The 15,000-nt window shown below is 49.0% G+C and overlaps 1 protein-coding gene across 1 annotated transcript in view; it reads left to right on the top strand.

Annotated features, from left to right (window-relative positions):
• bcam (basal cell adhesion molecule (Lutheran blood group)) overlaps positions 1–14,857 on the top strand; it is a 54,845-nt gene extending 39,988 nt beyond the window's left edge. Inside the window, exons 3-16 of the mRNA XM_030369655.1 lie at positions 327–546; positions 3,391–3,464; positions 3,581–3,677; positions 4,143–4,325; positions 4,681–4,802; positions 4,908–5,049; positions 6,402–6,517; positions 7,365–7,506; positions 8,078–8,202; positions 8,357–8,495; positions 8,824–8,850; positions 10,945–11,089; positions 11,198–11,297; positions 12,300–14,857. Coding sequence (XP_030225515.1) covers positions 327–546; positions 3,391–3,464; positions 3,581–3,677; positions 4,143–4,325; positions 4,681–4,802; positions 4,908–5,049; positions 6,402–6,517; positions 7,365–7,506; positions 8,078–8,202; positions 8,357–8,495; positions 8,824–8,850; positions 10,945–11,089; positions 11,198–11,297; positions 12,300–12,302 — 1,635 coding nt within the window. The 3' untranslated portion in view covers positions 12,303–14,857. The remainder of the gene's footprint in view (positions 1–326; positions 547–3,390; positions 3,465–3,580; positions 3,678–4,142; positions 4,326–4,680; positions 4,803–4,907; positions 5,050–6,401; positions 6,518–7,364; positions 7,507–8,077; positions 8,203–8,356; positions 8,496–8,823; positions 8,851–10,944; positions 11,090–11,197; positions 11,298–12,299) is intronic.
• Positions 14,858–15,000: the final 143 nt, after the last annotated feature.

Raw genomic sequence — 15,000 nt, 5'->3', positions numbered from 1 at the left:
ATCCCTCTCCTTCCTCCCCCCCCTCCCTCTCCTTCCTCCCCCCTCCCCCTCTCCTTCCTCCCCCCCCTCCCTCTCCTCCCCCCCCACCCCTCTCCTTCCTCCCCCCCTCCCCTCTCCTTCCTCCCCCCCCTCCCTCTCCTCCCCCCCCCCATCCCTCTCCTTCCTCCCCCCCCTCCCTCTCCTTCCTCCCCCCCTCCCCTCTCCTCCCTCCCCCCATCCCCTCTCCTTCCTCCCCCCCTCTCCTCTCCTTCCTCCCCCCCTCCCCTCTCCTTCCTCCCCCCCATCCCTCTCCTTCCTCCCCCCCCTCCCTCCCCCCCCTCCCCCAGGACGTGGGGCAGGGCGTGAGGGAGCGCGTTGCCTACCAGACCCCTAACGGTGCGGGCGGCACGGACGAGGGCACGCCCCTGTCCGGCCGTGTGACCATGGGCCAGGACTTCACGCTGACCATTGCCAACGTCCAGCCCAAGGACCAGCTCCCCCTGGTGTGCCAGGTCAGCGCCGGCCTCGCCGGGGTGGGCGAAAAACCCACCCTCCTCAAAGTCTTCCGTGAGTACACCTGTCTGCTGTCCCCAACCCCCACCCCTGTCGCTTTTTGGCTCCCTTTTCTAACCTTTGCCCCCCCCTCCCCTGGGCTAGAGTTCTTTTAAGGCCAGCACAGCCCCCCACTCCACCATCACCCTCACACACACACACACACACACAACACACACACACACACACACACACACACACACAGACACTCTTTCCACTTTCTACCCAGCTGTCGACGTGTTAAGTTTACGACATTGCCTGGCACAGCTTCAGTCACACTTAACTGAGTGTGTGTGTGTGTGTGTGTGTGTGTGTGTGTGTGTGTGTGTGTGTGTGTGTGTGTGTGTGTGTGTGTGTGTGTGTGTGTGTGTGTGTGTGTGTGTGTGTGCATGCTTGTATTGGTAACTTCACTCATCTTTAATGCCGAATGCATTATCACATTGACAATTATTGTGTGTTTGAGCATGCATCACCCTGTGCTATTCATTGCTATGTACTCAATTCATTCATTGCAACATAGGACTCTATTAGCCAACATAGGACTGTATTGCCTAACATAGTAGTGTATCCTCTAAAATAGGAGTGTATTCACCAGCACAGAAGTGTATTCACCCATGTCAACTCTGTGTGCCCGGGGTGTCTAACTGTGTCCGGGGACAGCCCACTCCGTCTGATAATCCTTCAGAGGTCAATTAGCCACACGCTAATGGCACTTGACACAATTGATTAATAGTTCAGTTGCACCTGTCATGTCTAATACAACTCACCTTAATGACTCCCCTGATGTATCGCCATGGAGATGAGAGCTGACCGGGCACGAGCCACTCGGTGCCCTTGCTACCCCCGCCCCAACAGGCAGCAGTGGTCAATTTTATTTTAGCGCCCACGCACCAGGGACCACCAGTGAACAGATGCCCTTTCTTTCTGATTTGATTTGGAACAATAAATCCCAGGCCCCAAACTGCAAAAGAGAGTCCCCAAGTGTTCCCTCTGTCTTTACAATTGTTACACCACTGGCTATATTAAACCACGGGACAGAAAAGTAATATAAAACAGTTGACAGTGAATAAGCAGATCTATTGTTCAAGAACGCCCCCTGAGATAATTCTTTAATAATAGCGCTGTCTTATAAGGGGAGTTTAATCACCCGGGTCCTCAGACAGACACCGTCTGAGAGCCTTGTCTGTCCCTTCATATTGGGGCCCCTGGCAGCCTCAGTCATTGGGAGTGAATTACGGAGCCGCTCTGTTGCCGTCCCTTAATGGGGCTGAATGATGATGTCTCCGGCAGCGTATCGAGGGTACAGCCATGATTGCTTTGGTCGGCATCAGCGACGGGGGGGGGGGACGGGGGAGGGGTTGAGTAAACATTAGTTTTGTACCGAGCAGTAAACGCAAACTGATAAAAAATGGAAAAGCGCAGACACGCTGTCATAACTTCCCCACCCATAGGAGGACCCGTGAGGGGCCCGTAGCGGGGCCATCTGTTGTCTGCTCGGCTTAATGTACTGCACTATTGTTTTTTTTTTGTTTTTTGTGTTATTTGAATCCAACACAATCATGTCGTCTTCATTGAGATGAAGTGCCGCCGAAATCACCCCGGAGGAGAGCTGCTGAAGGAACACACCTTTTTAAGGGGGAGTGCGTTGAAGCGGCCATTCAAATAAAGCTCCAGCGAGCAGTGTGGAGGAGAACAGAGGCTCGGATGAATGAAAAGTGACAGCCGAGAGTTTAAATTATTAAGCTGAGAAGTGTTGTGAATATGCAATCAACGCTAAAGTAGAAACAAGGTTTTAGTAAGTCTGAATGAGCGGTTATAAAGTAATCAAATCAAAAGAACAAAAAGCCCACTTGAGAGTGTTCAACAAAATGTTTTGTGCGCCGGCTCTCTCCGACACGACGGAGGCTGTTGGAACAGACGCTTACAGCCGCCTCGGGATCGATTCAGCAGAAGACAAACAAACAGACGCAACACACACACCAGATACACACACACACACACACACACACACACACACACACACACACACACACACACACACACACACACACACGCACACATGCATGGCACAAAACACCAACGTTTAAACGACAGAAAGGAGAGACCGTCAGACAGATGGGGAGACAGAGAGAGAGAGAGAACAAGGGAAACGAGTGTGAACTGTGTTTATTTTTTTGCGGAGCCGCTGACAGCTGTGACTAGCGATAGCGATGACCTTGCATGCGGACCAGTAGGCAGTGGAATATATAAGTTATACAAGGAAGCTGTGTGTGTGCGTGCGTGTGTGCGTGCGTGTGTGCGTGCGTGCATGCGTGCGTGCGTGTGTGTGCATGTCTGTGTGTGTCAACAAGACACGGAGAGGAGTGTCTGAAATTCAACCCTTATCAGCACTTTGAGCCAGGTCACGGTGGAATAATATGAGACAGGATATTTACTGGCCGCCTTAATTAACAAGGTTAACGTATGAACTGTGGCCAAGAACGGTTAGGTGTGTGCTGGTGTAATGTTAGCTGATATTTCAGCTACATAATCTTTCTTAATTAACAGAATATAAGTTTATTTATTATTATTCTATCCTTTTTTAAATTCCCCTACTCTCTCTCTCTCTCTCTCTCTCTCTCTCTCTCTCTCTCTCTCTCTCTCTCTCTCTCTCTCTCTCTCTCTCTCTCTCTCTCTATCTCCCTCTCTCTCTCCCTCTCCCTCTCCCTCTCTCTCTCCCTCTCCCTCTCCCTCTCTCTCTCTCTCCCTCTGTCTCTCTCTCTCCCTCTCCCTCTCCCTCTCTCTCTCCCTCTCCCTCTGTCTCTCTCTCTCCCTCTCCCTCTGTCTCTCTCTCTCCCTCTCCCTCTCTCTCTCCTTCAGACGCTCCTGAGAAGCCGGAGCTCACTCGACCCCCCAGCCAGGCCATCACCGCGGGAGAGGACACCAGCTCAGAGGTGCGTTGGCTGACCGCCGCCCTGTGCCGCTCAGTGTCACAGTGGGACTCGGCCATCGCCCTGCGGTGCTCAATGTGTATCTTTTAACTGACTGGGTCTCTTTGTCCGGGGGTCAGATTGGATCCTGTGTGACCATGAACGGACACCCCCAGCCCAGGATCATCTGGTTCAAGGACGACCAACCCTTGGCCGAAGTCAAGGACAAGAAGGAGAGTAAGTGTTGCAAACAAACTAAAGTTAGCTTCCCCTCCTGTGTTGTATAGATAGATTCTTATTGGTCGGTCAGGGAGGAATCAATGGCACATGTAGCCGTTAGCCTTCAATCTTTAGGAGGTCCCATGTGTGCTAGGAAATTGGGATTGTTCAAGGTACTAAACAGTCATCCCGTCTAAGTACTCCTCTATTCAAAGACATCATTTGTCATTTGGTGTTATTGTGCTCTTAAACCCGGCCGTGTCACCGTTTGCATTAGCAAATTAATTCCATGGGAGCAGCGTGCTGCTCCTTCAGAATCAACTTTGAGGTTTATGCAGAAGCAAGCCGGAGAATCAATAAATCAATTCAATTAGTAGATTAAGCTACATGCCAATGCAGCTTGACTAACACCCTCTCCCACCCCCGCATCAATCTCCATCACCTCCCTCCCTCCCTCTCCCCTCCCCCTCCCTCCTCCTCCAGAGACGTACATGGTTCCCTCGGTGGTGAAGGAGGCGTCGGACCTCTTCACCCTCACCAGTACTCTGTACATGCAGCCCACCAAGGAGGACAAGGACGCCGTGTTCCAGTGCACCGTGGAGTTCACCATGCCCGAGCAGAAGATCCAGAAGAAGACCTCCGACCCCATCACCATCAACCTCAACTGTGAGTGGTCCGGGGGGAAAGGGTGGAGGGTGTGAGTGGGGGGGGAGGTGGAGCTACTCAAGGTGGTGCTCTTAGTGGTTCACATCGTTCCACCTGCGGGTCCTTGCCTGGGTTCTCTTTGGTTGTCCTAGCTTCTCCGTAGCTCTCATTGAGTACAGAGGAAACGTCAGAAAACTTAAAGATTGGGTGCAGTATTAAGCATCTACTCTTGGCCTCTTATTCTGAAATACAAATGACAGATGAGCCAGTGAGCAGAATTCAATCGTCTGCCCTTCTATTCGTCTATCATTGCGCTAAGATAAGCCTGTGTGTCCTCCTTCGGTTTCTGCTCACTAAACTGTTTTCGTCCAATCAGATCCCTCGGAGACGGCGACCTTCACGCTGATGAACGCGACCCCCGTGAAGGAGGGAGACATGGTCACCATGAAGTGTGAGACGGATGGGAACCCCCAGCCCGAATTCGACTTCACTAAAGACGTACGCGTTTGTCCATGGCCGTCTTGGCACCGATGTTTACCAGCGTCTCGTCGTATTCAACCTCTCTGACCTCATTGGTCCTTTAACGGCGTGTCTCTCCCCCAGGGGAACGAGATCGCCGGCCAAGGGGGCCTCCTGACCCTGAAGGCGGTGAAGCGCACCGACGCCGGCATTTACGGGTGCAGGGCCACCGACTTTGATAACCTGGACGCCGACCTCAGCGGGGAGATCACCATGGTGGTCAGCTGTGAGTGGCAGGGATCATACGGACACGTCTACACACACAGACAGACAGGTCACATCTACACACACAGACCGACAGGTCACGTCTACATGTACAGACAGACATGTCACGTCTACATGTACAGACGGACAGGTCACGTGTACAGACAGGTCACATCTACATCCACAGACAGACAGGTCACATCTACATCCACAGACAGACAGGTCACATCTACATGTACAGACAGGTCACACGTATAGTCAGGCAGACAGGTAACATCTACATGTACAGATAGGTCACACGTATAGTCAGGCAGACAGGTCACATCTACATGAACAGACAGACAGGTCACATCTACATACACAGACAGAAAGGTCACATCTACAAACACAGACAGGCAGGTCACATCTACATGTACAGACAGACAGATCGGTTACATCTACATGTACAGACAGGTCACATATGCATGTACAGACAGAAAGATCGGTCACATCTACATGTACAGACAGACAGGTCACATTTACATTCACAGACAGAAAGATCGGTCACATCTACATGTACAGACAGGTCAACCCTACATGTACAGATACAAATAATGCAAATTAATATTGTCTATATATAAAGAATGCAAATACGTGTATATCGTTAACAGATACATGGTAATAAACGGTTCAACAACCTATTCCTTTGGAAGGACACACAGATTAAGGGTAAAAGTTAGGCACTTTAGCATTGAGCTTGTGTAAGCCCTAGAGTTAGGACTAGGTGTGGTACCACAAGCTAGGGCTAGCTACCATCAGGGCTAGGGCATTAGGGCTACCCGCAACACACTTAAGGCCTGGCCTCATGTCATGGTTCTCATCAGAAAGCGTGTAAAATAAAGGGAGTCCCACCGAGAGGCTCTGATGGAAACAATACAGCTGAGTGATATCAATTCAATTATTCATACTTCAAGTGTTTTCTTTAATGTTACCTCAGCCAGCCCCCGAATATATAACACACATTTGAGGGAGTTAACTGAAAAAACAAATGGCTTGAAATGGCATCAGAATTGATTTACCTCATGCTAAGTGCATTTGATTTATGCTAAAGATACGCACCATTGAAATGTGTGGGTTGTGTTCCTGAGATTGCCAATATGGTATTCCAAAATCCCATTCTTATTGCTCTTCAGGGAATTCAAAAATATTTGATGACATCACTCCGATAAAACCACCCTGTAGCAACAGCCAATCAGAAATCCATTCCATTCCAAGTCGTATCTTTATCAAAGTCATTCTTTCATTATTCTCTCTCTCTCTCTCTCTCTCTCTCTCTCTCTCTCTCTCTCTCTCTCTCTCTCTCTCTCTCGCTCTCTCTCTCTCTCTCTCTCTCAGACATCGACCCAGTGAGTGTGGTCCCGGCTGGCCCCCTGTTTGTTAAACTTGGAGAGATGGTGGAGGTGCAGTGCAAGACCAAGTCGTCCGGGTCCCACACCATTCAGTGGAAGAAGGTAAACTCCAGTCTCTCTTGGCCCTTAATCTCATCGCATTAATGAAATCTAAAAGTTATTTTCCCCTGTTTACTTTTTTAAGTGGTAGTTAAGTGTTTTAAGTGGGTAGCTACTTGTTTTACTCACCAGTTCACGTTGATGTTTTGAAAACACTCCTGTCCCCCCACACGTTCCTGAGTGGTGATCCTCAACATCAGAGCTCGGTTAACGGGAGGGCACAGGTGCAAGAGTGGGAAATGAAATTTGGAGGAGACTCCAGGTTGTAGTGGGCCTTTGTAGCCATCTCTACACACACAACTAGCGCACAAAGTGTCGCGGCAAGTCTCCTGCCCAGGTTTTCCCTCGCCGAGTGGTAGTCCATTAATCTCCTGTTGTGTCTACCGAGGTGGAAGCTGTTTCTCTCCCCATCGGACTCTTTTTTTTGGTTGGCACTCGGAGAGTATCGTTCCTGTGAGAAAGCGTCTGGGGAGATATTGTGTTCAGTGGGGCGGAAAATAGCGGCCAGGTGCATTAACTGGGGGACGGGCGTGACTTTGTTATCGCGATTGCAACTCGTTATCTCCTGCCTTCCCAGCGGGACCGCGAACCCCCTCAGAATGAGAAACTCCTTCTCACCATCAACAAGGGTCTGTTTGTCGCAGAAAAGGACAAAAATTACAGAGAATTAATCGCGGCAATCTCTGTTTTCCTGTGTGTGTGTGTGTGTGTGTGTGTGTGTGTGTGTGTGTGTGTGTGTGTGTGTGTGTTTGCGTGTGTGTGTGTCTGTGTGTGTGTGTGTGTGTGTGTGTGTGTGTGTGTGTGTGTGTGTGTGTGTGTGTGTGTGTGTGTGTGTGTGTGTGTCCTACAGGGGTCAGAGGTGCTGTCTCAGACTGGCATGCTCTCCATCCAGAAGGCGAGCTATGAAAATGCCGGGCAGTACATGTGTGTGGGCGCGGTGGCCACCGTCCCAGGACTCACCGCCATGGGGAGTGTCAACATCACTGTGAAAGGTTAATACTAACCTGACATCAACATCACACACACACACACACACACACACACACACACACACACACACACACACACACACACACACACACACACACACACACACACACACACACACACACACACACACACACACACACACAAACACACACACCATGGCGCTTGTTGTAGCCGATACAAATAAGGTATTAAAGTATAGATTATAACTCTCATTCAATAGAATCTTGTTGGAAATCTCTGAATAGAAGTCATGATTTATATAGCCATGGCGGCAGACGTTTAATCTTTTAAGTGCTTATAATGGGCATTACTTTATGATGCATTGCTTTGAATAGAAGCACTTGAAAGAAAAGAACACCGGAGACGGATTCATTCAAGAGGCAGGAGGCTGTGTTGTTCATTTCATTAGGGATACTTAACTTTAATTTTAGATTCTCTATCCCATACCAGATCAATATTGTAAATAAGAAACAGTTTTTAATGTTTTATCTAAAAAAAAATGATACTGAGTCATCACTCTGCTCTTTCTCTCCTTCCTTCTCCCTCCTTCCTACCCCCACCCTGTGTGTCCAGGGGCCCCCATCATCGAGACTCCCGTCAACGGTCTGGTGGCCAAACAAGGGGAGATGGTGACCCTCAAGTGCTCTGCTCATGGGTACCCTGCCCCCCAGTTTACCTGGAAGCCCTCAGGAAAGGAGGTACGTGTTTACCACCCCTCCCCCCAGCCAACCACACACCCCCTACTTGTTTCTTGTTTCGGTTTTTTAACAAGACTGCTCTTGAATGGAATTCTCTTTTCCCCTCCCTTTCTCTTTCCCCCCCCCCCCCTGTGTCCCTCGCTCCCTGCCACAGTCTGTGTCTGTGGAGGGCCCTAGGGTGGTGAGCACCCTGACCTTGGAGGCCAGCGTGGAGGTCATGAAGGACGGGGTGACCTGTGAGGTCTCTAACGAGCATGGCAAAGATAGCAAGCTGTTTAGCGTGTCCATCAAAGGTTGGTGTGATGAGGATGATGATAGTCGACTTTTAATGCATTCTTTCAGGGTGCAAATATATCAACTCAACTCAAACCAAAACAAATTGCTTCCTCCCTCAAGCACTGAAATGTTCAAAGGAATAAATACCGATGCTGTTGTTTTTTTTAGATGGACTTTCTTTCTTCCTCTCGGCGTCTTCATCGCTTTGTCTGGTTCTCTCTGCCGCTCTCTCTTTCGATATTCCCCGTCCATACCCCCGCTGTATACCCAACGTAAACCAAGCCTCTCTGTAGCAGTCCATTCACTCGATCATTAATTCATTCTTTGTTCTCTTTTTTTCCTCAGAAGCCCGCGGCAACGATGCCGACCGAGGTAGTGCCCTCTCCCGCCTCCTCCTCCTTTCCTCCCTCCTTCTCTCAGGACTCTTTGTACAGACTCTGTAATGTCAACAGAACCCCCACAAACCCCCTCCCCCCTCTTCACTCCCCATCAGCCCCCTCAACGCCCCCAAAAACGACCCCAACCCCCTGCCCCAGCCCCCCCACCACGCAAAGCCCAACACCAGACCGACACACACACACAATCACACACACGCACACACATGCACACGTCCCGTTACCGTTGTACTGTACCCTTGTATATTCCCCTTCTTGCTACCAGACACTGTGTATATTGTACGATATTGTTACTCTTCCTCCTCTCTCTAGTTTGTCCTCTTTGTATAACGTCTGTCTGATATTTTGTGAATGCCACGTAGACTTTTTTTTCTGCCCCTCCGGGGATAAAATAAAGGATTCTATTCTATTCTATTCCTCCTTCTTCTCCTCTCCTTCTTTCCTTGGTGTTGTGGTGGTGTCTCCTTTTATCTCCCGTCCGACTTTCTAACTTTCGCCTGCGCAATCCTCTTTCCCGCCGCTTTCCGTCGTGCCATGCCCGGGTTCGTAGGTAGTCGGTAGTTTGTGGTGTGTGTGTTCTTGTCTACCGGTGTTGGTTGCAAATAATTCATGTGTATGTGTGCGTGTGTGTGTTTGATGCGTCGGTTTGCTTTGCTATTGCCATGGGACTGAGAAACTCTTCTTCTTTCAAAGTGCTGCTTTCGCGGAACCCTGAGCTTAAGTCAGGTCTGTACTGCTAACCCTATTGGCTGTATATATAATGACCTGTCTACTTCTACCACTTCTATATGGCTCAATGTGTGTGAGTGTGCTCTTGCACACAGTGGTCAGTGTGGTTGTGTGTGTGTGTGGTTGTGTGTGTGTGTGTCTGTATGCGTGCGTGTCCGTGCGGGTGTGCGTGCATGTCTGGTACAGTATTAATATATTTGTGAGGACCTAAGTACAATATTAGTATAATGTTGTTTCTTATGGAACATAACTGTTACATACAAGTTGTTAAGCATTAAGGGTGTATCTGATTTAGAAGTTTTTGTGGATCTTATCCCGATAATTCAGCCTTATTATACCACTGGTCAATAAAGATCCTTCCTTGATGAAGCGAAATCAATATGTTCAAATCCCTGCAGACTAATATTTTAATCAGCTGATTACGTCAAATAAAGCCCAATAACATTATAGATTACCGCCACTTATAACTAATCATTGGTAACTGTAGTATAAGCGGACCATACTTGACTCGCCTATATCACCACCCCCGCCATACATTATTTTCCACCCCATAATGGTTTATTCCTTACTAAGCTTTGTTATTATCCATACATGTGGCAATGTATGAATTAACCATGCCCCATGGACACCACAGACATGCTAATACACCCGGACATGCGTGCGTGTGGGCCAGGTCATCTATACCTGGCTCCGGTCAAGTGTTTGCATGGCGGTATATGTGTGCAGAGAGTGTGTGTGTGCGCGTGTGTGTGTGTGTGTGTCTGTGATGTGTGTGTGATGTGTGTGTGTGTGTGTGTGTAGGTCCCTCTCTCGGGTCCCATCACATCTCAGCCATTGAATTCAACGGTTTCGCTAACCCCCTACATCCCACTCCCTGCCCTGCCTCCGTCTCCCCACCCCCCCATCCCCCCATCCCCTCATCTACCCGCCACCCATCTACCTCCCACCACCACCACCCTCCTGCTCCACACCCTCTCCTGTACTCTTTGTCTACCCTCCACCCTCAATCAAACACCCACCTCCCCCAACCATGATTCACCCCCCACCCCCCAAATCACACACCTCCCATCTCCTGATCATCCCTCTTTACCTCTTCCACATCCGTCACCTCCTGCTGAACACCCCTCCCCATCCCTGCTGCCCCTCTATGGCTCAAATCCTATCCTCCTCCTCCATCCTCCTCCACCCTCGCCACCCCCCACCCAAATGTCTACCCCACCACCTTCTCCTCCGACCTCTTCCCGTCGTGTCCTCCTCCACCCATCCGCCCGCGCTCCATCCTCCCCCACTCCCAACCCCACCCCACCCCCACCCATGTCTCCTCCCCTTGGCGCCGGCGTAGCTGCTGGCCAGCAGCAGGGCGGCTCCAGCGCGGTGGTGATAGCGGTGGTGGTGTGCGTGCTGCTGCTGCTGGCGGCGGTGGCCCTCATCTACTTCCTCAACAAGAGCGGCAAGCTGCCCTGCGGCAAGAAGACCGCCAAGGAAGTGTGAGTACAGAGTACGGCGTACAGGGTATGGCGTTGGAGCCATGCCAGTGGCCGTCCCAGAGCTGCCTTTGTGTTTTGTTTTTATTCCTTTGGTCTTCTTGTTGACAGGTCCGCCGGGGAGGTGAACAACGATATCGTGGTGGAGATGAAGACGGAGAAGAGCAACGAACAGGCCGGCCTCCTCAACAAGGGGCCCGCCACAGAGCAGGTCAGACACCCTGCTGGCTGACTGACTACGGGACTGACTGAGAGGTTCACTGACTACTTGACTGACTGAGAGGCTGACGGACTGACTACTTGACTGACTACTTGACTGACTGAGAGGCTGACTGACTGACTACTTGACCGACTGAGAGGCTGACTGACTACTTGACTGACTGAGAGGCTGACTGACTGACTACTTGACTGACTGGCCGACTACTTTACTGACTGAGAGGCTGACTGACTACTTTACTGACTGAGAGGCTGACTGACTGACTACTTGACTGACTACTTGACCGACTGAGAGGCTGACTGACTGACTACTTGACTGACTGGCTGACTACCTTGGCTGACTGAGAGGCTGACTGACTTTTGACCGACCGGCTGGCTGTTGAATACCGTCAAAAGGCCCTCAACCGAACTGACAGACACATAGATGGAGGCTTACGGGACGGGCGAACAGAGGGCCAGGCACGCTCCGGGACCAATGGAGACGCATACTTAACGTACAGACAGACGGATGGCCAGAGCGATGTCGTGGGCGCACGGCTGGGGGGTTTAAAGCGGATCACACGGGGACTAGTGTTACAGTCGTTGTACCGACGCGGAGCAGATGGGGGGTGGTGGTGGTTGACAAAGGCCTGCCTTGCTTCTACGTTTAAGTGTCACGCTACATTACCTTCTAATGGAGGATCATGGCCCACAGACTGGCGAGTTAAAACAACATGACCTCACTGTCATGGCCAGCCGACTGTGAATGCAGGGCCCTCTTTGTAGCGGAGGGCAGCTCCTTTTAGAAGCTCTCGGCGCATTCCATTAAACAATGTGTGTTGTTTGAACCGTCCGTTTGGGAACAGAGTGCTTAGCCGGTAAAGCCCCGTGTAAAGCCATCTATGTTTAAAACAGCTATTAATGTCTCGCAGCCCGTCACCGATGTAAAGTGGATATTGACGTTTGGTCTGGTGGGAGACTTACATCTGGTTCTTCTTCTTTTTTTTTCCTTCGGTAGTGATGAAGGCGACGGCGGGACGGAAGGAGGACAACAGTGTGGGGAGTAGCTTTTATAGAGGGATGGATCAAAACCAGCGGAGCAAAGGAGGAGCCACTTTGCATGAGAACAACACCATGTAGAAGGGTTTGAATTAGGACGGATGTGACTTTGGTTTGGGCTTTTGGATTTGGTTTTGGTGGCCTTTTGTTTTGGAACCATGGAGTTGGGTGGAGTTATTTCACAGGCTTTTCATACTTCAAAATGATGCCCTGTAGGGTTTTAACTCCGCCCAACTCCACCGCTCCACGTTTTTGGCATCGCTGTGCACAACTCATAAATCAAAACCACAGACTTGTTGCATCAATGAACACCAGGATGATCACCACCACCATGCACTGGGCGAATCTCTCACTCCTAATCCACCAATCATGATATTCCTAATTGACTCCATGGCAGCAGAGTAGCACTGTCGGTGTGGGGAAAACCACTATCCTAACACAGTGGCTGTTCTTTATTTGTCTTTTTTTTACTTAAGTCTACCCCAAACGTAAACACAAAATGCCATTATGCCACTGTGGACCTCTGGATAGTGTGTCATTGTGTATTTGTGTGTGTTTGTGTGTTTATCGCCATGCAGTGTCACAACTTGCATCAAGATGAACATTGGTGGCGTTGAGGTTGTGTGTGTGTGTGACGCTCTGAAGGGACAGGTCGCCTTGGAGTCTGCATGTACATTCTTCTCTCTGGGCTGATGAATCGGGCTCATAGGAGGAAATATGATTGCTTTGCTCTAATAGCTGATAAGCAAGATTTCCATGTAGGATTGCACACTGTATTTCACCGTCTGTATTCCCCCCCCTCCCCCTAAGCACAAGCCGTCTTCAATTACATTCTGTTTAATTTAATTTGTGTTCATGCCAGCTTTGCATGTTTGCAATTCCTTCCATATTCCTGATGTGGAGTCAGTGGTGTGAGGCAACAGCCCACAACAGCCAAACCCTGCTAGAATGATATGCCTGTTCAAATCTTTCTTCTGGGTTGCTCAAATTTGCTTTCACTGGCTTCAGCGGTGCTTGTGTGTGTGTGTGTGTGTGTGTGTGTGTGTGTGTGTGTGTCTGTGTATTTCACGTAAAATCAATCATGTACCTGTTTCTGCATCTACTTCCTCTTCTTGGTTCTGTACATTTAAATCCTGCATGTCCTGTTTATTGAGTGTGAGTAGCGTGGAGCTCCTAAGTGTGGGTAATTTAAGTGCCATGTCTCACAAAGTTGTGTCCTAGCCCCCCCCACCCCCAACCCACCACTGATTGTCTCTATTTGTGCCCCATGGAGAAAAGGACAATTTACACAGCACTCATTCCACTCAGAAACAACCAAATTACTGTCAGCACCTGATGAAAAATTTGAGTCATTTGGCAAAAATTGAGGGGAAGATGCAAGGGACAAATTCCCTCCTTGTTGGAAATGTAAAAAAAAAAAAATAGAGCAGGCAGCTGTCATTTCCCACTGATTTAAAGTGGAATTCCAGGGCCATGGCACGGTAGGGTCTGCTCAAAGACCTCCCTGCCACCGGCTTGGTGCAAGCAGGTGGTGGGGATGGTCAGGGGTTGGGGTGTAGGGGGAAGGACGTTTGGGTTTGGGTGGGGGTTGGGGTGCTCTTCTGAGTACTGTTATGTTTTCTTTTTGTCCTTTTCTTACCAAATGCATTTTGAGCGTGTGTTCCTATGTTGTTGTAGACCTTACTGGTTCATCTGCCTCGGCAGTGGTAGATATGACCTGGTTGATCTGCCTCAGCAGTGGTGGACCTTACTGGTTTGTCTGCCTCGGCAAAGGTGGACATTACTGGTTTATCTGCCACAGCAGTGGTGGACATTACTGGTTCATCTGCCTCAGCAGTGGTAGACAGTGCTGGTGTATCTGCCTCAGCAGTTGTCTCTTACTCCTGTCAGCAGTAAACAGAGTTATGATGGTGTGTTGACATGGACTGCTATCTATCGTTGTACACTGGAACCAATGGCCTTTATTTGAGAAAACAATATTAGAATAAATACTCATTAGACCCAGCTCAATGAATAATGAGGAATGAGTGAATAAAAGGCAGCCTGAAACCACTATCTACTTATACAGGGCTGATATTAATTATCAATGTATGTGTCTACTGATATTGCCATTACCTTAATGACTGTTAGCTAACCTATGGTGCAGAGTGAAGATAGATAAACTCAACCATATTCTAGGAGCTTTCTTTTTTATATATATATAAATATTTGTTTTATAAAAAAAATATTTGTTCTTGTTTTTTTAAGGGGATTATTGTACTTTTGGAACTACTGAGATGTGTCGGATTTTTCCACTTCTGTCCTGTGAAAAGAGAGAAGCGTGTTCCATGACATTCTGGTTCAATGAGATATTCTATGTGCTTTAATCTCTGCGTGCACTTCTTCTCTCCTTTGTATTCTGTATATTTTGTGGTACCCTATTGTGAGATCTGTGGCGTGTTGGTGTATCTTTACTTTTTGTTTAAGCTGTTTAGAATTTATTACAAGAAAACTCAAAGAAAAAACGCTCAAATCCCACCGTTCTCTGTGTTTTTATTCGGAGCCTCACCCCTTTGTTTTGGCTAACCGGTGTTTAACATTCACATACACACTCAAAAAATAATAATGTTTCATTATTATTAGGTCATCCACAATAGGGATTTTGTTTTATGTGAATATTA

Source organism: Gadus morhua, chromosome 11 (assembly GCF_902167405.1).
Source record: "Gadus morhua chromosome 11, gadMor3.0, whole genome shotgun sequence".
NCBI lineage: Eukaryota > Metazoa > Chordata > Actinopteri > Gadiformes > Gadidae > Gadus > Gadus morhua.
This window is presented reverse-complemented; position numbering and strand designations above follow the sequence as displayed.